Raw genomic sequence first — 24,222 nt, 5'->3', positions numbered from 1 at the left:
GGATTGTGATTAGTAGCGACAGTGTGTGGCTCAGGATGCATTTTACAGTATCTGTGATTCGTACACCTATATGAGCGACACCATGGTTCTGCCTTGCCTATGCTTAGTACCCACTATGTGAGGAACACCACGGGATACTGCGAGTCCCTGTAGTTAGTCCACTTATGTGCGGAACGTCATAGGTTTGCGTTGCCTGTATACGTTCGCGTTGCCTGTAAGTAGCGGTGCGAAACACCATATATCTGTGTTATATGTGCGCATTACATTACCTGTGAATAGTACCATAATGTGTGGAATACCGCGAGTCTACGCTACTTTTGATTAGTACCGCAACATGACAAATAGCATGGTTCTACTTTCCTAGCGATAAGTATCATTATGAGGGGCCTATGCCCTGGATTTTGACCCGTCTCGACTACAAGCATCATCGATTAAGTATTGTGCTTTAGAAGCAGTTCCTTGGTCAGTGATACTATTGTTTAACGCTAGTTTCTGGGAATGTGGGGCATTGCGGGTCAGATCCACAGATTGTTTTAAATTCATATCCATCCTCACGATTTTGAATTCTGGTCAGGGGAGGATTATGGATGTTAAAATTGTCATAACATTTCGTCTCATTTCGTACCATTAGGGGCCGATGACCTAGATGTTAGGCCCCCATTAAACAACAAGCATCATCATCATCATCATGTTTGCTTTCACAAGAGGCCTCCCTTATAGCATTCACTGATGATTCATTACCTGGTAATGTTTGTCTTGTAATAGCCTTGCTGTTATTCATTTTGACCTTGTATTACGAATGAAGAACTGATCGTAGTTGAAATACGGATTTTGAAGTGATTGATGTCGCCCGTGTGGCGGCTGACACATGTTGACACTTATTAAATTCGTGGAATGATCGATCGTAATTTGTCGTGCTCGATAAGTGATGTCTAGGAGCTCAGGCCCCATGCTCACGTAATGTTTGTTTGTGTGTTCCAGCGGCAGTGACGCAGTTCCCAGCTCAGACGACGCCAGCGTACTGGAGGATCCTCCTGTCCCCTGCCCATGCAGTCGACCTCCAGCTAGCCGCTTCGGCCTCAGCAAACATGGCCACCTCCAGATCGACTACAGTTGCAGCTGGGACTCACTGGATCGCTATATCGCTACCGACTGAGCTCCTATAACCTACTCCTATTACAGACCAGAGTTCTTGTATTTACAACTGATAAATTTTGGGCGTAAAACACTCGTCGACAATATCTTGAACAGTAGTTAAATACAGTTAACAGCAGAAGAAAATAGTTCTCCAACCAGTTCTATTAATAGATATTGCTGCGAAGAGTTAAGATAAATATAAGACCGCAGAGGAGAAAGCAATTAAGTTTAAATAAACTGGAACTCTAAATTCTGATATTCTCCTGTGCTTCGTATACAGATAATTGCTCACATAAATATTTATTAAGGGAATAACCAAGTGTATAAGTTACACAGCGTGAAAGGAAACAGCCACATGGAAAGAAACTTCGCCCTGACGCATTACTTTGCAGTGCTCAATAATCATATTGATTTCCGATTAGATTCTGTGCTTCTATTTCAGACATCACAACAATTAACTGATAAGTATCTCTCTCATTTTAATACAGGCACATTGCTTGCACCTAAGGGGAAAGCAGTAAGGAAATAAAAGCCATCGATGGCGATCTTTAACAACAGGAATTAATCTGGTACTCATTTGCGTTGAAGACTGAGTCCCAGAATCATGTATCTCTTTAAAATTTTAAATCTCGTTTCTAGAGCTCTCGGCTTCCTGACGGGAAATCGAACTCACTACATACTGGGTGAACAAGCATGCGTTCACTGCGGGGATGACGCAAAAAGCAGGAGATTACAGTACTTACATAGAATAACACAGAATTCACTCCATGTACAGTTTACCATGTTAAAGTCATCTTCACTTACATACAACGCATCACTACTACAATTCACCACACAAACACGCAATAGTAAAGACATCCCCTCATTTGGGGTTGGCGTCTGGGAAGGCATCCTGATGTAAGAGTGGCCTAAAAGAATACGAAGTGACGGTCATATTTTCAAAATTCACTACGTCACAAATCCTTTACGGTATCAGAAGAATTGTTCAAAAGCTATAAATACAGCAATTCCGTATCCAAGGCGTGATTCACATCAGCCATTTAGAAACAGTTAGCAAATGTCAAGACATTTAACAGTGGGGGGGTGGGGAGGGGAGGAATTGATTTTGACCATTTGATTTCAGTGCAAATGCATAGGCCTCTATTACTGAAGTGACATACTGAACACATGTTAAGTCATAACGTAGTGTAACAGATTGTTAACGTCAACATTATTTGTTGATGGAACACATTTATTTTGTTAATTCGACTGTTTCTTAAGAAGGAAGCCATACTCGGCTCAGTTAAATGTAACTTAAAAAGCTTTACAGTCTGTCGAACACAAGTTCAATATTGCACTATAACATAGCTGTAAGAAAACCACATATAATTGATCAAGGAATAAAAATACACACTTGTTTAATAATGTGTTTTCTTTACAGCTATGTTATAGTGTAACATTTATATTTAACTTGTGTTCGACAGACTGTAAAGCTTTTAAGTTACATTTAAATTCGAATATTGAAACGATTTAAACGCTTGTTGAGAATAATAACTGTTGATGAAACCGGACCTTAAAATATAATCCATATTTTGGTTTCTGAGAGTATAATTGACATAATTTACATAAGTTACTTCTTACGATATGAGGCTATTAGATGTCCATTTCCCTTCTAAAGAAGTCCTTTCAGTGTATTCTTCTGGGCTTGTCTAATAGTTTTTAACCATACGATTTTAGTGCAAATACTATGTTAAAGTGATATACTGAACACATGTAATCGTCTCATGTAGTGTCCAGAGGCATCTTAATATTCGCGTGTGTAGGTGTTCTGTTTTAATTATTCACAATTACCTGTAATTGCATGGGATTACAATCGGCAAAGTGGCCTCAGTAGTTGAAATAAGATACAATTCCTAGCATTACTTCGGTGAAGTCAGGGAAATATTACTCGAGATAAGATCACTCTCATGATGGTCTTTTTCGTTGCTCCATTTCGAAACACAGGTTTTCGAGAAATATAAGCTCTACGGTCAAAATGATTTTTCCACATGAACCGTTAAGGAGGGTTGTAAAATGCCCACAGAAATCTTCGCGTTAATTAAGTGAAATGCAGGTAGATAAAGGTCACTTTAATTTTTTTTCTTCATATTTTGGCAGGTATATTTCTGAAACTCAATTTGAACTTTCATTTTACATGTAATATATATTTACTCCGATATTTTCCATAAGGTATTTGCCTTCTTAGCAGCCATTACCGTCGCCATAAGACCTATCTCTGTCGGTGCGACGTAAAACAAACTGTAAAAACAAGAAAACAAAAACAAAAATGTTAAATGTTTGATTGTAACAAGAATTTTCTACTTTCTTATTTATTTATTTATTTATTTATTTATTTATTTATTTATTTATTTATTAACCTGCCTGAAATAGCAAGTGACCACAAGGATCCGGAATAGTACAACAAATTTATGCATTAATTACAGCAATTATGAACAAAATAAATGGAATACAGTATAGAAATAAAAGAAATTTGTTTTTTACTTCACAGTGAATGCATTAACATGACGGTGAATCTAAATAGTGTCTCAATATCCTGATGGATTCCTTCAGTGGTGCGTAGGCAACGGCATGGATGATATTTGTACTTATTTATCTTGCCTCTTGCTCCGGCCATTAGTCCCACGACTTCCTTCTTGATGTGATATATATTGAGATAGTAGGAAATACACGAGTTTTATCCATCCTCTTCTCTTTATCGAATTCTACTTGGCTGTGTCACGTCAGTATTTAATGTGACTGTTGTATCGATTTTGTACCCGCTATTTGTTTCTTCGTGGAAGGTATGCTGTACAGTATATACGACGAATACTTCCGGTAGTGAAAATGTTGTGAACTTATTCATGAACAGCCATGCTGGAATCTTCCAAGCTCTTTGCAGGGATGAAGCGAATGATGTGATGTTTGGCATTAATTAGAGTTTCAAATCAATACGTTTCAATCGAATGAGAGAACCAGTGAGGAGCACACACTGAGCAGAAACAAGTGGTCCAGACCTCGACTATCTGCACAAGACAAGCTCTGTGTAGGAGGGATGTTAGTGAACTTGCGTGTCTGACAGGCCACCAGCATTAAGGAATTATCAAGGATGTTATACAAGATCTTAATACAAATGGAAAGCCGTTAGAGGGAAGGTTTGACAGAAGAAATCTGGTAAGAAATCTGGGATACCAGATTATCGTTACATTCCACAAGATACTCAAAAGGAAAGAAGGCTTTCATACAGATAGCTCTGCAGAAAAATATCACCTGCTAAAATTTTCACTGGCAACTTCATGTGACGAAGGTTGTTCTTATTGTACAAGAATATTCTATCTACAAGGCGACGTTCTCCGCAGCGCTGGGACGGAAAATGTCTAGGATTAGGAGGGTACCGATTTTCGTTATAGAAGCTATAGCCCTATGAAAATGAGAAGCCTCCAAAAATAATCTTCATGGCTACTGACTTCGGGGTTAGAAACCACAATTTCTCGAATTCAAGCTTACTGCTACAAGACGAGTATCACGTAGCCAACTTGCTCAGTGGTAACATTCTATGTCTAGAAAATGTTGAGATGTACATCATAGTTAACTGCACTTCAAAGTTAACTGAATAAGTACTGTTCACTGGGAAATAATTTGAATACGTTTGTAAGTGAATTATATTGTGACTGGGAATATACTAGTGGTAATTTACGACCATTATTATGTTACACTTTCAAGACCATACAGTTAAGAACTATTTCATTTAATATTTACATATTTCAGTGCTTTGGAAACTTAATTATAGTCAGCGCTTTCGTCGGAGGAAGTATTTGAGAGAACACACCATGAATACATTTGCTCCCATAACAATGTGTAATGAAAATGAACGACGTTTTATGAAGCCTCTTGCTTCCAACAAGCTGTGTCATCTGTCAGTCTCCTTCCTGCCGATCCAAGTCTTCACCCTCAAGCAAGCAAACATCCTTGTTTTACGCGACTGTTGATATGGTGATAATAACCATGGGACCAGCGGTTTACTTAGAATCCGAACCACAAGGGCGTGAATTTCACTTTAAAAATCCCACTTTCGTTGGCCGGGATTTGAACCGCGGCCAGCTTTGTGAGAAGTCAATGACCATGCTGCTCGGCTATCACGCCTCCTGCTTCACATTCGGCACGGGATTAAATTCCCCCAGCTTGACTTAATAACTTTGAGACATAATTTTCACATTTAAAATAAAAATGAATTAAAATATAAATTATTTAGGGGACGACGTCTGCCCTGGGTTCTTCAACTAGAGCACTGATTATAGTAGCACATACTGTTGTGAAATATTAAAAAGAAACTATAAAATCTTTCATTTGAAATATTACACGAGTTTGGATATTGCATATTTTACTCACGATTCTTTATAAAAATTAAAATGCATCAAAATTGTCCGGAAATCAGTTACACTGAGAGGACTATGTGACTATGGCACACAAACAGTAATATCGCTCGTATGGTAAGTTAATTTGAACAGAAAAAATCGAATTTATTGATTTTTACAACTGATAATTTTTCCACTTACCTGATGTAATTGTTCTGGGTCCAAACGTTAGAAAGTATTTCTACAAGAGGGAGAATAAGTCCCCATCCAACTCTGATTGGACAGACAAGCTACAACTTTACGTGCACAAAGTTTCACGGATACTTACACACATCTCTTTACCACAAGACGAGTCCACCAGCCTTCTTTTTACATACGAGATTGAAAAAAGAGACCCGGTTAGATCAGCATCATCTGATTTATGTTCCTAATATCCTCACGTTGCCCTCATATTACTTTGAAAATGGAGCAGACAAAACATAATGTACTCCCCTTGAATTTATTTTTGAAATGTCAAGCAATATACTCCTGTGCGTGAAATCAGCCGACGTTTTAGAAAACAATGTGTAACAATAGCCTTGTATCAAATCGATCTCTGTAGAGAGAAATATAAGAAAATATACAATGCTTTAGAATATTATACCATTACAGCCAACAGTTTAATTTTTGCATTTGATTTAATTTATTGTCCCCAAAAATAATCATAAGGCATTCTCCATCACTAGACTACAGAAATCCACGAAACACTCCTAACATATACACACCGGGTACATATATATAGGGAATATGTAAGATTTATCCAGAGGAACAAATGAACGACATACCTGTTAATCTGATGCCATCTACGATTCTATACCGGCCACTATGGACAACTATTTCCAAGATTTAATGATTAAATATTAATTGAAAGCATACGTTTCATTGTGTGGTAATTGTGTCTTGTGAAGACAATTGCATTTTCACTGAATTAATATTGCTTATTGTACTTATATTGTTCAAAAAGATTATAATACAGCAAGTTTTCATTTGATAGTGTACCGTAGCGCTGCAGAAAAATACAAACAAGGTGTTCGATCTAGAAGAATATTCAGTAACGTCGCAATGAAGTAACCTTCATAGTTGTTATTGTTACTGTTGTTATAATTATATGTAAGGAGCATCTGAATTCTGGTTTACTGAGATCCTTTTTGTATACGACATAACAATGTTACACAAAAATAAGCAAACCTGTGAAAGCCCCTGTAAGAAGGTAAAAACTTCTATCTCGCACCAAATCATTCAGATGGATAGAGTAATGAGTTGTGGGCCAGGTCGTCTTTGACACCAGGAATCAATCTGGTGCTACTTCCTGTTGTGTGCTGAATGAATGCCAGGTTCATTTTTCTCCTTACGATTCGAGGTAAAGTCTCGAATATTTCTCGACTTGGTCGTGTAACATCGAACACAAATACTTCCTAGCGAACCAAGATGACGTCCCATGTTCTGATTGTATTAATGATGTTTGCGTGTTTCAATCGCTGTTTCATGACTCAGTAAACTGGATACAGATCTGAATATAAGGGTGTATGAATTGAGTTGACTGAGTGTAAAATATCAATGAAGTGGCATCCAAGTAAACTATGTACCGTGTAAATATATTCTATAGAGAACAGTTTATTTTTTGTTGGTGGGTGTATGTACCAAAATAAATATGGTATGCACTTAAAATGTGTCCTTTTTCTGTTCAGAATTCTCCATTACCTTAGTCCCTCTCTATCTAAACTTGCAGGAAGACTTCAGTTATGGTGCGCCTATGTCGTATCCCCGCCAACAGGTGAAACGCCGAGCGGTGAGTGGTATCACCTGATGGCTAACAACAGTACTAAAAATGAAAGGGATTGAAGATGGTAATTTATAGGTTTTAGGTAAGTTGGTTGTTAATAGTTGAAACTCATATGATTTCCTATATATGTGCGTATATTTAATAGATGATGTGCAAAGTATATACACGTACAATTGAAGTCGGTCACCTAGTGTGACGTACCGGAACTAGCCTTCCCATCGGGCGAGTTGGCCGTGCGGTTAGGGGCGCGGCTGTGAGCTTGCATCCGGGAGAGAGTGCGTTCGCATCCCACTGTCGGCAGCCCTGAAGATGGTTTCTGTGGTTTCCCATTTTCACACCAGGCAAATGCTGGGGCTCTACCTTAATTAAGGCCACAGCCGCTTCTTTTCCACTCCTAGCCATTTCCTATCCCATCATCACCTTAAGACCTATCTGTGTCAGTGCGTCGTAAATCAACTTGTAAAAAAAACCACTGAGACATCAGTAAAAGCTACAAATGGACTACTGTATGGTGCTGCAAGTGGACGGAGTCAAAGGACGAATGAATCCGAAAATGCATCATCCATCAAGAGGTGGCAACCGTGAGGGTCATGGTAAGAATAATATTTATCCTAAATTCCATACAAGTCTGTATATAACAAAGTACAGTGCCAAATTTATCTTTGTGTCGTTTAAGTCCTGAAACGTACTATACCATCGGGTGTTAATTTCAAATAAACTACAGATGCATTTTATGACACTCATTTTACAACTTTACGGTGATGTATTGACTACAGTGGCGTAGTCGGTCAGTTATTGCTCTTTTTTTCTCAACATAGCGAATTCGATCCCGACACAAGTCGGGGGCATTCGAGGGTGTTGAAATGCTCCAACTTCGTATCGTTGACTTCTCGTACGTTAAAGAACTCATGACACCCAGACATCTTTTAAACCCGCCAACGATAGTGTCTGCTAACGTTTAACGTCACACTTTCCGGCTCCATAACTGTGTGGTTAAAAGTCTTGTTCTTCAGGCTTCGGGGCCCCGGATTCGATTTTCAGCTGGGTCATGGGAATTTACTCGTGAACGATGAATTTCCTTGGCCAGGGTACTGGGTGTTTCTGCTGTCACCAACATTCCTGCATCTCGCACGCCACGTAGTTTGCCATACACAGTAGACACCGCCCATCCTGACCGGAAGGGCTGCTCCGGCTGCAACAGCCACACAAAATTATTATTATTATTATTAATATTATTATATCTTCGCACCAGCTCAGATTTTCGGCGTTTATCGAACAGGAAAGGGCTATGACCGGAAAGGAAGCGGTGGTGGCCTTTATCATGGAACAGCCCCATCATTTGCCTGTTGTGAAAATAATAAATCATAGAAAACCATCTTCAGGCCTGCCGATCGCAGGGTTCGAACCCAAAATATGCAAAATGCAAGCTAGTAGCTGAGCACTTCACACAGCCAAGTCGCTCGGTCGTTAACGATTAGTACAGTGAGATTATTATTATTATTATTATTATTATTGTTGATGTTATATCTATACTTATGATTTTTATTAGTAATTAACCGAGAGAGGCATTAGGCAGTAAAGGCATCTTCCCAGCAATTGCATGAAAAAATGGGGAACCATGGACAAACCTATGAAGGAAGGTCGGCAGAGAATTTTTCCCCACATCGCTCAAGTTCATTGTTATGGCCACGCTGATGAGTGTCTTTACACGTGGAGCTATGTTGATCGGTAATTGAGTACTGTAGAGGGAGTTACCTCGTTAGGGGAAGCGAATGTGAGTTGTCGAAGCTAGGATCGAACAGCTGACTCAGATTTGGCTTCTCACTTCTTCTTTCGTAGTGTGGTAGCTAAGGTTAGTTATGAAGAGTGGGTCATGTGGAATTTCTTTCAGATATATCAGCGTGCATTTCTTTGTGAGTTAGTGGCTTGAGTTTTTGAGAGAACAAACATTACTCAGGTTATTTCAGTAAGTAGATCTGTGGGTAAATACATGGTAATTAATCACCAGTCATCTCACAGAAATTAACATGCCCTTAATCTAAAGCAAAGTCCGCCCTTAACCTCTCGGCATGCCTTAGATGTTCCGCTTAGATTAGGCTATCGCGTGCGTGGGTTTATGAACTGATTGCTCAGATAACAATATATTCTTGGTGCAAATAAGGAATACAGGATCTAATTACACTGCAGATATACTCAGAATTTATTTGCTTGGTAAAAGAAATCTGACAAAGAACTCTACTTTACTGTGAATTTTGTGTAAATTTCTGTCTGGTAGTGATTTTTCTTTCTTTTCTGCTAATGGTTTAACGTCGGAATAACTAAGATAAGTTCTCGGTGGCGCAAAGATGAGAACTGCGATTGGTCTAATTAAGGCAATCTCCCTGGCATTTACCCGGTATGAAAATGGGAAACCATGAAAACCCCTCTTAGGGGCTGCCAACGAACACATCATCTCCAGAATGCACGGTCACAGCTACGTGATCCGAATGAAAGTGTTGTATTTACAATGTTAATCTAGTATTAAGTCACTGTATCGCTCAATCTACAGTACATCGTAGTGTTGCATCGTGGGGCACATTTGAGTTATCTGTGAATTTATGTGCGATGAGTTGTAATTAATGTACTACAGTACTTGTAGTATAATACATTTTAATATCGAGCGAATTTCTGAGTGACTGCGTTGTAATTACCTGAGGGAATATTTTAAGTTATATTTTTTAAATTCTGAGTGAATTTCTTTCGATCACATTTAATTATACTACTCGTAAGTATTTTGTAATTGTCACATATTTTTCTGTTTCAATGTATTATTTACTTCTTCTCCCTCTTCGTTCGTTGTCATGAAATTTCTTGCTTGAACCTCAACTGGTGACGTGGTGCCTGACAGACTCTGGGAGAGAGATAATGTTCACCCTTAAGCACACATTCTGAACTTGTTTGCATTACCTTCTTATCTTCCTCTAAAAGACTGTTTATCCTCAGTCTTATCGTTCCCTTCTCAGGGAGAATACAAGTTTTCAAGTTGCTTCGTAGATCGTAGACATCACGTCACCAGTTGTGCACTACTTTTACTCTGTAGTTACTCAAGTTATTTAAAGAGAGCTCGTGGCTCCATATTTTTGTATATGATTCCACGATGGGAATCCATGCTGGTCAATCTCGGTCCCTAAGGCTTGAAGGTCCTGGGCTCAAAACTCAGGTAACATAGTGATTAGTAATTTCCACAGGCGATTTATAGCAAGGTTATCACTAGGGCTAGAAAGTTGGGAAAAAATCCTTTTTTCTCGAGTGTCCGAAGACGAGGCCCAACACGATATATGTTCATTCTGGGTCACTTGTAGACCAGAAAGTGGTGGGTTTTATCTGCTCTTTTTTTGCCTTTTCCGGATTTTTTCCTTATTGGTCCTTTTTAGCCATTTTTTAAGTCTTAACAGGTTTTTTTGCAACTTTACCTTCTCTGGACTAGATTTTTACTCTTCATTTTCAATTCGAATCATCATTAGTTCATCCATCACCTCTTAAACTTCTTTTATCTAGTAAACACATATATTTGAACCATATCTTAAAAGAAAGAAAATGGAATGGAATTAAAAATGAAACCAGTGCTTGAAAAAATCCAGAGGTATCAAATTATGTGCAAGATAATTGAAATATTGAAAGGAGAAAATTTTGATGTGAGTGTTTTTGAAGAGCAAGATATCACTTGCTTCAAGAATGAACATTTAACATCTGTTGACCTGGAGGGAAGTATCTCGATGTTCCGCAACGTATGCTGTCTGAAAACCGACTATCCGTTAGAGATAAGAACCTGGAGATGACTGCTATACTGCAGAGCCAACTGAGGTAAGCTTTCCGAATTACAATTTCTGTAACCCTGGTACGGTTAAGCCAAATATGATTTCGGATATTCTAATTTCAGTGTATTTTTCCAGGATGTCCACTGCGGTTTCTCTGAATTCATTCTAGGTGGAAAAAATATTTACTCTAAATTCTGCAAGTACTTTTCTTAACAAACACGGAATTCCTTTTTTTTTGAAATTATGTTAATCTAAAAATATATACTGTGTGAGGCGGGCTGAGTGGCTCAGATAGTTGATGCGCTGGTCTTCTGACCTCACGTTAGCAGGTTCGATCCTGTCTCAGTCCGGTGGTATTTGAAGTTGCTCAAATACGTCAGCCTCGTGTCGGTAGATTTACTGGCACGTGAAAGAACTCCTGCGGGACTGAATTCCAGCACCTCGGCGTCTCCGAAAACCGGAAAATTAGTTAGCGGGACGTAAAGCCTATAACATTTTTATTACACTGTCTGAAAGAAAAAGTACAGTATTTCACTGATATGTTTTTGCACTGTATGTTGCATACCAGCAGAATTTTACATTTTAAAACACTAAATATGTTAATTAAATCTAAAATTATGAATGAATTTGAATCGCATTATTATGTCCTGTTTGGCAGTTTTAGGACCTTTTTGGTTATATTTTAGGTCATTTTTATTGGTATTTTTAGACAATCTATAGATCTTCAACTTTCGAGCCGTAATATGTTCAGAAAAGCGCTAATTTAGTAGAAATCATGTCTTGCGATTAGTAAAATCATACGGACAAATATATTATGTGATACGAATGCATACTGAACGAAAATGAAACTGAATATATTACAGATATTTAGGACATGTGCATGACTACATTGTGAGTTTTTCTACTTTAAATGATTATGCCATACTTTTATGTTTTCTCAAATGACTATGGATCAGTAAGTGCAAGAGTTCAGCTCCATGGCTAAGTGGTTAGCGTGCTGGCGTTTGGTCACAGGTGACCCGAGTTCGATTCCCGGCAGGGTCGGGAATTTTAACCATCATTGGTTAATTTCGCTGGCACGGGGGCTGGGTGTATGTGTCGTCTTCATCATAATTTCATCCTCATCACGACGCGCAGGTCGCCTACGGTCGCCAAATGAAAAGACCTGCACCTGGCGAGCCGAACTTGTCCTCGGACAATTTTTCTTCTTCTTTTTCTACCGCTTTTCCCACACCTGTGGGGCCGCGGGTGCGAACTGTGTCGCACATGTGTGTTTGGCCCAGTTTTACGGTCGGATGCCTTTCCTGACGCCAACCCTACATCTCTCTCTTCTCTCTTATCCGGTGCTACAGTCCTTGAAGGACCTGGGCCTTGTCGATCACTTGTCCCCTCCCGTCGTCTCTAGAAGCGGCCAGCCTTCCCCAGTTCCGTTTTCCTAGTCTTCTCAAGTCCGTCTCTACATCAGCCATCGTAATCTTGGTCGTCCCACTGAGCGGCTTCCCTCGGGCTTGGTGACTAACACCTTCCTTGGGACTCTCTGTTCTTCCATTCGCTGCACATGTCCCAACCACCGTAATATTCTAATCTTTATATTCCTGAAAGCTCCTGCTCTATTTAAACTCAGTACATTCCACGTATCCATTCTTACATTAGTCCGTGTCCATCGCTTGGTCGTCGCCATTGAGACTGTCCGGTTTCTACATGTGCTCGACATTTTCGTGACTACTTATTTTTTACATGGCCGAGAAGTCACCCCTGCACACAACCAACAGGGGGTTTGCCCCTTCACAGCCTGTTGGGTGGCTGCCTTTTCTGTCGGTGATGTTCCCTTAGTTTTTTAGGATCCCTCCTCTTCCTACAAGGCAGTAGGTTGTTACTGTTAACCTCAGTTGCCAGGTGCCCCTTCCGCCAGTTCCACCGTACCAATAAATTTTATTTACGCCTTCACTGCCGTTGAGGTCTTTACCGTAACCGTGGTTAGGGCCCCTTACAAGGTACTATCGCCCGGGGCAGGTGACCCAAGGTTTTTTAAAGAGGTGTTACTCCTCTATCACTCACCATTGGTCCTGACTTGTGACAGGCAGGGCCTGGCTTCCTCAAAAGAGGTCCAGGTTGGTTGGGTTGCCAACCCTATATGGAGGGATGTAATCACTATTGCGTGTTTCTGTGCTGGTTGGTAGTGTAGTGTGTTGTGTTGTGTGAATATGAAGAGGAAATTGTTGGGACAAACACAAACACCCAGTCCCCGGGCCAGAAGAATTAATCCGAGGCGATTAAAATCCCCGACCCGACCGGTAATCGAACCCGGGACCCTCTGAATCGAAGGCCTCAACGCTGACCATTCAGCCAAGTCGAACAACTTGTCCTCGGACACTCCCGGCACTAAAAGCCATACGCAATTTCAAGTGCAAGGAAGATGTTTTACAGTCAATCTGACACGCATGTTGAATGTTGATGAACTATTTGTTCAAACACTGATTTCTTGTTCATAAAATGGCAAACATTTGAATTCAGATATTTAAAAGTATTTTGGTACAAAACAGTTAATAATAATATGTGTTGAAATGATCTGTTAACCATGCTTCTTCGATATAAAATGAATAAACCTGGTCCTTTTTCTTTCTTTACAAGTTGCTTTATGTCGCACCGACACAGATAGGTCTTATGGCGACGATGGAATAGGTAAAGGCTAGGAGTGGGAAGGAAGAGTCCTTGGCCTTATTTGTGGTACAGCCACAGCCAGCATTCGCCTGCTGTGAAAATGGGAAACCACGGAATACCATCTTCAGAACCCTGGTCTTAGGGAAATATAACTCCATGAAGAATGCTCAAATTACAGAAGTCTCTTAGACACCATGTCACCAGTTACATTCCTTTCGTTATACATCAACAGTTGAGGGTATAATTTCTTGCAATATATTGTTTTCGTGTAATTGTTCCCTGTATGTTTGTTGTTATGTAATTTAAGTTTAAATTTTATTTCGCTACAGTACAACTGTAAAGAGAAGTCAAACTGGGTAACGACCGAAAATCATTCCCATGAGAGCCGACGGTAGGGCTCGAGCCCAGGCGCCTCCTGCATATAGAGCTTGGCTCTATAGTAGCTCGTACAAGTTCGTACACGCAATACTTCCTGTTAACGGTGGGCATTATCCACAGAAAATGAAATGGCGTATGGCTTTTAGTGCCGGGAGTGTCCGAGGACAAGTTCGGCTCGCCAGGTGCAGGTCTTTTGATTTGACACCCGTAGGCGACCTGCGCGTCGTGATGAGGATGAAATGATGATGAAGACGACACATACACCCAGATCCCTGCCAGCGAAATTAACCAATGATGGTTAAAATTCCCGACCCTGCCGGGTATCAAACGCGGGGCCCCTGTGACCAAAGGCCAGCAAGCTAATCATTTAGCCATGGAGTCGGACATCATCCACAGAAGAACGATGGAAATTAAGTCTTAGCATCAGGCGGAAAGCAACTGCCTCTGAATTGAAAGATGATCTTTACGATATATGAGTTCAATTTCACAACGAATTGGGAAGCAAGCGGCCGTAGCCTTAATTAAAGTAGACCTCTAGCATTTGCCCGTGTGAAAATGGGAAACCACGAAAGACCATCTTAAGGGCTACGTCTGTACTAAACGGCCGACCCAAACGTAGTCTATAGGCTTTGGCTTGTTCAACTGACCACCATTGATAACATCGCCAAACTACGGATGTATCATGACCTAAGTGTGCAGCAATCTGTCAGTGTGCCCGTCCTCCTCGCGAAGACCCACCATGCGACCCATCTTAAAGAAGAGGGACACGTAACGTTCTTCTAGGCATGGCTATAACTTGACTGCTACACACGTTAAACAACACTTCAACAATTAAGGCACACATGACGCGTAGCTGATCACGCACAACGAATTGAGTTGCACCGCGTCATCCGTTGACCGAAGTTCTAGAAACGTTAATCAGTTTAACTACAATCCCCCAGCATGCAACCATTGTATCCACGTTCGCACTTGGTGGCAATTGTATGGGACGCACACACGACGAGAAAAATCTCCCATAACCATCAGTAATGGCGGAAGAACTTGACCAGTGTACAAATCTCTTCAGTCTTATCAACCGTGTGCATGATTACCAGATTAAATAATGTTCCTAAAGAGAACTGGACTATCATTCGAGGTAACCTTGACGAGAAAACGATATATATACAGAACCTCTGTGTATCAACAGTGGTATATGTCGGGCAGACAAACAACGAAAATACACTGTTAGTGATGTAATAAGGAAGTATATTTCTTATAACTACCGTGAAAATACAGCAGAAGAAAAAATACTACTTACGGCAGGAAGAAGGGAACTCCACCCCGAAAGTGTTAGGTATGGAACCTAATCGATCCACTGCACTTCTATCTTACATTCTTTGAGAAAATAATGTAAAAATACAGGGTCTTCCCAAAAACATGGGAAGTAACCGGGGAGGATAGAATACATCAAAACAACAGGGAAGGTCCTTATGAACATATGCCCTGCGGTCGATCGTCTTCGAGCTAATCCAGTTTCAGTTATTACGTAGAATAGTGGAATCGAACCCGGGACCCCGGTACGATCCAACGACAAATAAAGGAATGCAATGGCGTATGGCTTTTGTGCCGGGAGATCCCAGGACGGGTTCGGCTCGCCAGGTGCAGGTCTTTTGATTTGACTCCCGTAGGCGACCTGTGCGTCGTGACGAGGATGAAATGATGATGAAGACGACACATACACCAGCCCCCGTGCCACACTCCGCCGGATCTTGAACTGCTTCACATGAACGTTTGGTGGTTTGCCTATATAGCCGGGCGTCAGACTATTTCATTTAACTTGTCGTTGCGCCTAAACGTGATAATTAGGGCCCGGCTGTTTATGCAGTAATAGGTTAGAATGCAAACTTACTGAAGCGAGTAACAAGTGGAGTCTACCTGCACGACGGTAGTGCTATGAGGTTTGCATAAACATTAGGGATTCGGCCCATTACAACCCCTAATGGTGGTTATGCAAGCCTCATAGCATTACCGTCGTGCAGGTTAGAACTCTGACCAGAAAGGTTCTGTTATCTAAGGTTCAGCATTGCATGAAGTAACTCAAAGAATTTTCGTTCTAAGTGATACATGTGCTGCAGGTCAGTATTTCTCCCCTAAGCATCGTCACATAGCGGTATTACGAGGTGCAACAACGTTATGTCCTTCGTACTCGACTATGCGGGTCTCTAGATCGAACCCCACTGTTGGCAGTCCTGAAGATGATTTTCCGTGCTTTCCGACTTTTACACCGGACAAATACTGGGGGCTATACCTTAATGAAGTCCATGGTCGCTTCCAACCCAGTCCTAGCCCTGTCCTATTCCACCATCGCCATAAGACCTGTCTGAGTAAGTGCGCCGTAAAACCAATAGAAGAAGAAACTGTACAAGACAATAATTTAATGTGAAATAGTCTATAATACACGATGAAATTGAATTACTGCAACATTAGGCGTTCCTGGAAGTAAGTGTGAATTCCACAAAGGTCTCTTTCGAGGTAACGCAGTGTAAATGACTAACGTGTTGGGCGAATTCAACAGGAGTTTATTATTATTATTATTATTATTATTATTATTATTATTATTATTATTATTATTATTATTATTATTATTATTATTATTATTTACAATTTGCTTTATGTCGCACTGACACAGGTAAGTCTTACGGCGTCGATGGTATAGAAAATGGCTAGGAATGGGAAGGAAGCGGCCGTGGCCTTAATTAAGGTACCGTACAGGCCCAGCATTTGCCTGGTATGAAAATGGGAAATCACGGAAAAGCATCTTCAGGGCTGCCGTTAGTGGTGCTCAAGCCCACTATCTTCCAAATGCAAGCTCACAGCTGCATGACCCTAACCGCACGGCCAACTCGCTCATTATTATTATTATTATTATTATTATTATTATTATTATTATTATTATTATTATTATTATTATTATTATTTCGTGTGGTTATTGCTAACCTGTTGCAACCCCGTATGAGGCAGACCCTCCGACGAGGGTGGGTGATATCTGAAATGTGGGGAAAATTGTGTATTATTGTTGTGGAAGGTAATATTGTGTATTGTGTGAGATTTGCAGTAATGTTGTGGGACAGCACAAACACACACTCTCCTAACAAAAGGAATGAACTTCGTTAAGCATAGCTTGGATTCTTATAACATTTTATTACAAAATGACAGTTGAGCTTGGCTGTGCCATGATGCAAGTTGACTAGTACGTTCCGATACTGAGGTAGAATATGTACTAGGCGTTAGAACATACAGTAGAACGAAATACAGACAGGTACTCCGCACGCTATGTAACGTCAGCTTCACGTCCTAGTTTTAAGGCCGTGAATTCAACATGGTCACCACCGACCTGAATTATTCAGCTTCCTCCCAAAAAGGATTGTCTGTTAGATAAGTCTTACCTTAACGAGCTCGATAGCTGTAGTCGCTTAAGTGCGGCCAGTATCCAGTATTCGGGAGATAGTAGGTTCGAACCCCACTGTCGGCAGCCCTGAAAATGGTTTTCCGTGGTTTCCCATTTTCACACCAGGCAAATGCTGGGGCTGCACCTTAATTAAGGCCACGGCCGCTTCCTTCCCACTCCTAGCCCTTACCTGTCCCATCGTCGCCATAAGACCTATCTGTGTCGGTGCGACGTAAAGCAACTAGCAAAAAAAAAAAAAAGTCTTACCTTATTTCTAGAAGATAAGCGGTTTTATGAAATGCCAGGGTGCCTAAAGGATTCTTTAAACAAATAAATGTTGACCGATTACGACAGTTTTCAATCTTATAACCTTAAGCGCCGGAGATGAGCCTCTTACCAACCATGATGCTCAGCTGGTCAAACTGAAACTGAAGTTATTGAGTTCTAACGGCATGATAAAGACTGCTTCTACGTCACGTCCTGGTTTTAAATGTTGAGACCGAGCTCGATAGCTGCAGTCGCTTAAGTGCGGCCAGTATCCAGTAATCGGGAGATTGTGGGTTCGAGCCCCACTGTCGGCAGCCCTGAAGATGGTTTTCCGTGGTTTCCCATTTTCACACCAGGCAAATGCCGGGGCTGTACCTACTTATGGCCACGGCCGCTTCCTTCCAATTCCTAGGCCTTTCCTATCCCATCGTCGCCGTAAGATATATCTGTGTCGGTGCGACGTAAAGCAAATAGCATTTTAAAAAAAATGTTGTGCGCCGGGCTGAGTGGCTCAGACGGTTGAGGCCCTGGCCTTCTGACCCCAACTTGGCAGGTTCGATCCTGATTCAGTCCGGTGGTATTTGAAGGTGCTCAAATACGTCAACCTCGTGCCGGTACATTTACTGGCACGTAAAAGAACTCCTGTGGGACAAAATTCCGGTACCTTGGCGTCTTTGAAAACCGTAAAAATGTAGATAGTGGGATGTAAAGCAAATAACATTAAGTGCTGAGCGGTGATTAACGAGAGGCATTAATATCCGCGTTAAGCTGTCTGGGAACTGATAGCAACACTGTTATTATCTAAGGAGGAGTATAAGATACTGTAAAACTTACTCACGTTATTGGTTCCCAAGGGCCTTGTTGCACATAAGCATGGCTCGATAAAGAGACCTATAAAACCTTCCCTATCACTTGATAACGTCTGCGAACGTGTAGAACGACACAATGGTGAATAGTAAAGATCACCTGGGTAAAGAGAGGCATTTTATTCTTCTTTCCTTTGTTCCCCTTAGTAGTAGTGATTATAGAAACTTTATAGTGGCGGAGATTTAAGAGCTGATTCTCATTTTTCAGGCGACTTATGATCTACTCGTCTTGATGGCCGATTGAGAACGGGAGAGCAAGAAAGCTTGTAGTTTTATATGACTGTTAATATCTTGATCGTAGCCACGGAACCTCCCGTTTTACGTGGAATACGAACGGTAAAGTACGGTAGAGACGTAGTGGTCATCTCTAACCTTGCATGGAATCCTGACGGTGAAGTCAAGAATGTGAGGACCCTAACCATACATATCATCGTTGCGCCTTGAGAAACCGCTATGTGATACCATTTCAGCTTAGAAATCTGACCAGAAATGTTCTCTCATCTAAGGTTCAGTATTCCATGAACTATTTCAACGAATTTTCATTCTAAGTGATACAAGTGCTGCGGGTCAGTAGTTTCCTCTCAACGTTGTTGCACAACGGTATTTCGAGGCGCAACCACGATATCCTTCATCGCCCACAGGCGCAGAAGGACCGCTCTAACTACCAATTACAGAACGACAAGTCAGTGTGGTGTGCCATTATTGCTGTATGTTAAATAAAAATAATGAACAATTCGTTAAGTTACGCAAGCAAGTGAAAGCATTCTCTTTGATTAGCTGATAGGAATTATTCTGTACAGGAACTGTTCAGTTTCCTGTCATTACCATTTAACCCTTACGCCAAGATCCTTTTATAAAAGCATTTGGCGATGGGGATAGATTGGTAGATAGATGGATGGATGGATAGATAGATAGCGACGTAGTGACTGACGCCAGGCATTTTCGGTCCGAATCGGGCTGTATCGTGGCCGAGCGCTCAGCCGATCGATGAGGGCGGTGTGTAGCTGGTCGATAGAGGGTCACGCCGCCAGTGTGGCGACTGGATGTTGAAGAGAAGAGACACGGAGTGAATATGAGAGCGCTGCTCCGGGGACGATGCTGCCTGTAGCAGGCGCCCTGGCCGTCCTCATGGTCATCGGCAAGGTCAGTGGAACAGTGCTACTCTCATCTCATGGTAGTCTGACTTTAGTCCACTTTAGTCCGTCCACATGCGGATCGATGTGAGTCACACATACAGTGTACGGTAGTTACTACAACAAACTTATAGCAAGGTAAACCGACTCTCTTAGTGCTTTCTCATCTCTTTTAAATGCTCTTTTCGTGTGAGACAGAAGACCGTGTGTATGGAAGAAGCCCTTCAGCTTGTTCTTGAAACCACATGCTGAGGAGCGGTATGGTTCCTCAACGGCTTCTGGTGGCAGGATTACAAGAGGTTATCTATGGTAGTTCTAGGGAAAGTTCAAGAGACTTCTATAGAATGGTAGTCAATAGCCCCAATATTCTTACTGTAAGGGTTTTCTTGCGCTATTAGTTTCTCATATTACTCCACGAATTACGCCAACTAAAGGAAACAGTGCTATGAAGGTTTTGTAGTCATTCTTGAGGAAGGTTCTACAGAATGATATGTAGACATAGATAATATTTTGGTACATCTCCCTCCTTCCCTGCTCATCCGTGTCACTAAATCACCTCGAGAAGATCATGGTCAGATGCATAATTCCTTTATCTAAGGAATACATTTATACTGGAGTAATCTAATTGAGACCAGTATTGCTACAGCAAATGATATCTGGAAGGAGAGATTAGCCAGTAATTTAACTTTAGTTTCTCATTGCATAGGATATTATCAGATCATTGTAAAATAATCATACGTGCATTTTACAACGTGTAATTCTAGTTCGGTGTAATGAAGTAGGAGTAACAAATATACGTTTTTTAAAGTTATTATGGCTTAAATGAGAATCGTGTGCTCTGTTTTAAGCATGACTAGACTCCCTTTCAGAGAGCGGTGTGTTGTAGAGTCCACCCTAAACTTTTTCCTAGTACATAGCTTTATTATTAACACATTATAATCCGAGTCTCCGTTGAGGTGTGTGATTCTCGAAATACTGATCCTCATCTATTGACCTATTTTAGGTTTGAATTACTCTATATTGAAATATGTTTGTCTCAAAGAATCTTCTTTCAAAAGTGAAATGAAACGAAGTATACATCCTTTCAGTTTGCGACAGAAGTGATAAAATATGTAAAATAGCATGCACTCCAATCCCCATCTTGCACATATGTTCTATAGTGTTTCTACTTTTTTATTGAACTTCTTAAATTACAAAATATTTCAAAATGTACACTTACTTTTGAGATTGCAGCTTAAAAATTGCACGCTGTAGCTGTCAAATATTTATCATCAAACCACGCCCACTAAGTATTTCACGTAGGGAAAGGTTACTGTAGCGTAGCACTTGTATCTCTGTGCTTTTATATGACTACATATGTAATACACAACAAGCATGTGCACTTACACACAGTAGAAAATACCTTATTTTTACCATAGGAACGGTCTGAAGCATGACACAGTCCATTACTGATCCACGTCCAGAAACGGATATTCCACATTCTCCAATGTGATTGACAAGCTTGTCTTAGTCGAAGTCAGCTGACGTTGAGTGACAATTGCAGCATGGCTTGGTCGTTCTATGTGCACGTTTGATTGTATTTAGGAGAGGTGTACTTTCAGTTTTACTCTGATGTTATTTGCTCTTATCATCGAAAAATCAATTAATGAAACGAAACTTCAACTGTGATAGCTAAAAAAAGACTAAAAAATGCAAATTCATAGGCTCACCCAATAAGTTATACCTCTCGAGGGAAATTCTAGTGTAGAATATTTCGTGAGCGAGCCATGATATCGACGCAGTCTAGTTCAGTCTATTTCTTCATATAATTTATGGACCATGCAACTAAAGCTTGAAAGCTGGTTTAAGAGGTAGTGTATTGTCTATAAAAATGTATGCATAATATAATAATATGGTTTACAAATGTAAAGTTGTACAGTTTGTGCCTTAAGATGTTGAAATGGAACGCCTAATTCACTGAATTATTACACTGTATTGGGACGGTTGCTTTGGAACCGAGAATTCTGCTGGAGTAAGAAGAGAATGGAAAGCAAGGCTTTGTTTACGGGCTATGCTTTGTGCTGTAGTAGGAGCATGGTGAAATCGTTCCTGAATATTGTTCACTTTTTATCAGTATATTACACAAATTGGGTAGCTCTTGGATTGGCAGGAAGGAAAGGAAAATCCAGTCTTCTTTCCTTATGCTATGACACAAGGCGCTGGTGGAGTAGCATAGGCCTAAACGTGAATGCTATAAAGGACAGCTTACTTACCGCTAGCGGTGACCATCATTACTACTAGGCATACGCACAGACTTTTTATTATTGTCTGATGGGTGCTCACATTTTGGCACTGATAAAGTAAATCACTGAAAGTAAATGAAAGTTGAATATTTTAAATGGCTGTGGTTTAAAAAGATTCAGTAAACTATGTTTGGTTTTGTGCGGGGGATTGTCCTCATAATTTTGTCTCTATTTTGTCTTTATTATTCTTTGGTCATCAACAGGAGGAGTTTGCACGTTTTTATTCTTTAAACCGTTCTTACTTTTTTGGGCTCGTCTTTATATTCATTTCACTGGTGCGATTATTTCCATGACTTCTGAAAACACCTACCTTGTTTTCGCTTACGTGTTAGTCCTGAAAATTCTGAAGATTGTTTCTTCAACCACTGGGTCGCAGTCACTATGGTTTCATGCCGTACCATACAATTTCTGTCATTATTTCCCGCTTTATCATGAAACTTACTCATCCTGAATAACTCGTATATAATACAATCATTCGCTTACTTGCGTCTCAATAACACTCCGTAGTAGAGAGTCTACACTCTAAGTTTATAGAAAACACCATTATTTGAGGCTTTGAACTAAAATAAACAGATCGAGTGGTTGCGCTGTTTGTGTCACGTAGCCGTCAAATTGCATTCGGGAAATGGTGGTTTCGAACGCCACTGTCGGCAGCCCTGAAGATTTTTTTCCATGGTTTCCCATTTTCACAACAGAGAAGCCAATGGACGCGCAGCACCCTTTAAATATCCGACTGAGTGCTTGAGCCCCGCAGCATCCACGTGTTCGGCGTCATGCTGTTGGGTATTCAGAATGAAGATTTGAGAAGAAAACTGTCGACCATAATGTCGCAAGTGCATGAAATAGAGCAAGATCAAGTAATATGCTGTTTGGGATAGGAGATGGTGAACTGTGTTTCGTACGTGGGGAGTTTTCGATAGTCAACGAAGGTAGTAGTAGTAAGGAACAAAATGTAAAATTATCAATTAGAACTTAAACGCTTTAGCCTTATTAAACGAATTATATTATACTTGATTTATATGTTTTAAACAAGGAGAGAAATTTACAACAAGGGGTTTGTTCTAATATTTTTTATGTATCGAAGATGCAGTTATTAAAGCTTGGGTTCGCATTAATTGAAACACATTACGAATACAGTTTCTAAACATTGATTATACGCACTTTCCAGTACACCAACCAGGCTATGACTTTTCTCGCCTTAATAACGAGAGCGATGGGCGACGTGTACACGTTTTAGAGCTCTAATCATATTATCATAATATAGCAATATTACCTTCGAATCTACCTTCAAATGCACTTTTCAATGCAAGTTACATTTAATATAGTCCATATATTACGATTTGCTTTACGTCGCACTGACACAGATAGGTTTTGTAGCGACGATGGCATAGGAAAGGGCTAGCGGTGGGTAGGAAGTGACCGTGGCCTTAATTAAGGCACAACCTCAGCATTTCCTGGTGTGAAAGTGCGAAACCACGGAAAACCATCTTCAGGGCTGCCAACAGTAGGGTTCGAATCCCCTGTCTCCCGAATGCAAGTTGATAGCTACGTGACCCAAACCACGCGGCCACTTGCTCCTTATTTAAGATTGCAATCTATCTCTTACTTAACGATGAGCTGCGCATTGTATATATGTATGTATGTATGTATGTATGTATGTATTAATGTATGTATGTATGTATGTATGTATGTATGTATGTATGTATGTATGTATGTATGTATGTATGTATGTATGTATGTATGTATGTATGTATGTTGAGTATTCATTCCGAAGGCTGTTTCGATCCATAGCAACTACACTGTCAGCTGTCATAGATGGTCTTGGGGTCACTTGACATGACACAAATTTTAGTGTAAATTCAGGGAAAATTGTAAAATTATCTTTCTGAATGTAATCTTACGACGGCGTTATACAAAATGAAAACAAAGTTCAGTTGAATATAACGTGTACTATCGTTTACAGAACAGATTCGTATGAAAAGACTAAAACATCACCGAATTCTTTCAATTTCAAATTCTGAACTAATACCTACTACTTGGGAAGAAAATTACATTCAGAACTGTAAGGTACCTGATCATAGA

General features: G+C 40.4%; 2 protein-coding genes across 2 annotated transcripts in view; both read left to right on the top strand.

The window, feature by feature from the left end:
* The window catches only part of LOC136863090 (uncharacterized), a 162,971-nt gene extending 161,815 nt beyond the window's left edge, over positions 1 to 1,156 (top strand). Inside the window, exon 3 of the mRNA XM_067139424.2 lies at positions 982 to 1,156. Within this exon, the coding sequence (XP_066995525.2) occupies positions 982 to 1,156 (175 nt within the window). The remainder of the gene's footprint in view (positions 1 to 981) is intronic.
* An 18,573-nt stretch (positions 1,157 to 19,729) lies between these two features.
* The window catches only part of LOC136863089 (uncharacterized), a 252,592-nt gene continuing 248,099 nt past the window's right edge, over positions 19,730 to 24,222 (top strand). Inside the window, exon 1 of the mRNA XM_067139422.2 lies at positions 19,730 to 19,868. Within this exon, the coding sequence (XP_066995523.2) occupies positions 19,821 to 19,868 (48 nt within the window). The 5' untranslated portion in view covers positions 19,730 to 19,820. The remainder of the gene's footprint in view (positions 19,869 to 24,222) is intronic.

This window comes from Anabrus simplex, chromosome 2 (genome assembly GCF_040414725.1).
Source record: "Anabrus simplex isolate iqAnaSimp1 chromosome 2, ASM4041472v1, whole genome shotgun sequence".
NCBI classification, from domain to species: Eukaryota; Metazoa; Arthropoda; class Insecta; order Orthoptera; family Tettigoniidae; genus Anabrus; species Anabrus simplex.
This window is presented reverse-complemented; position numbering and strand designations above follow the sequence as displayed.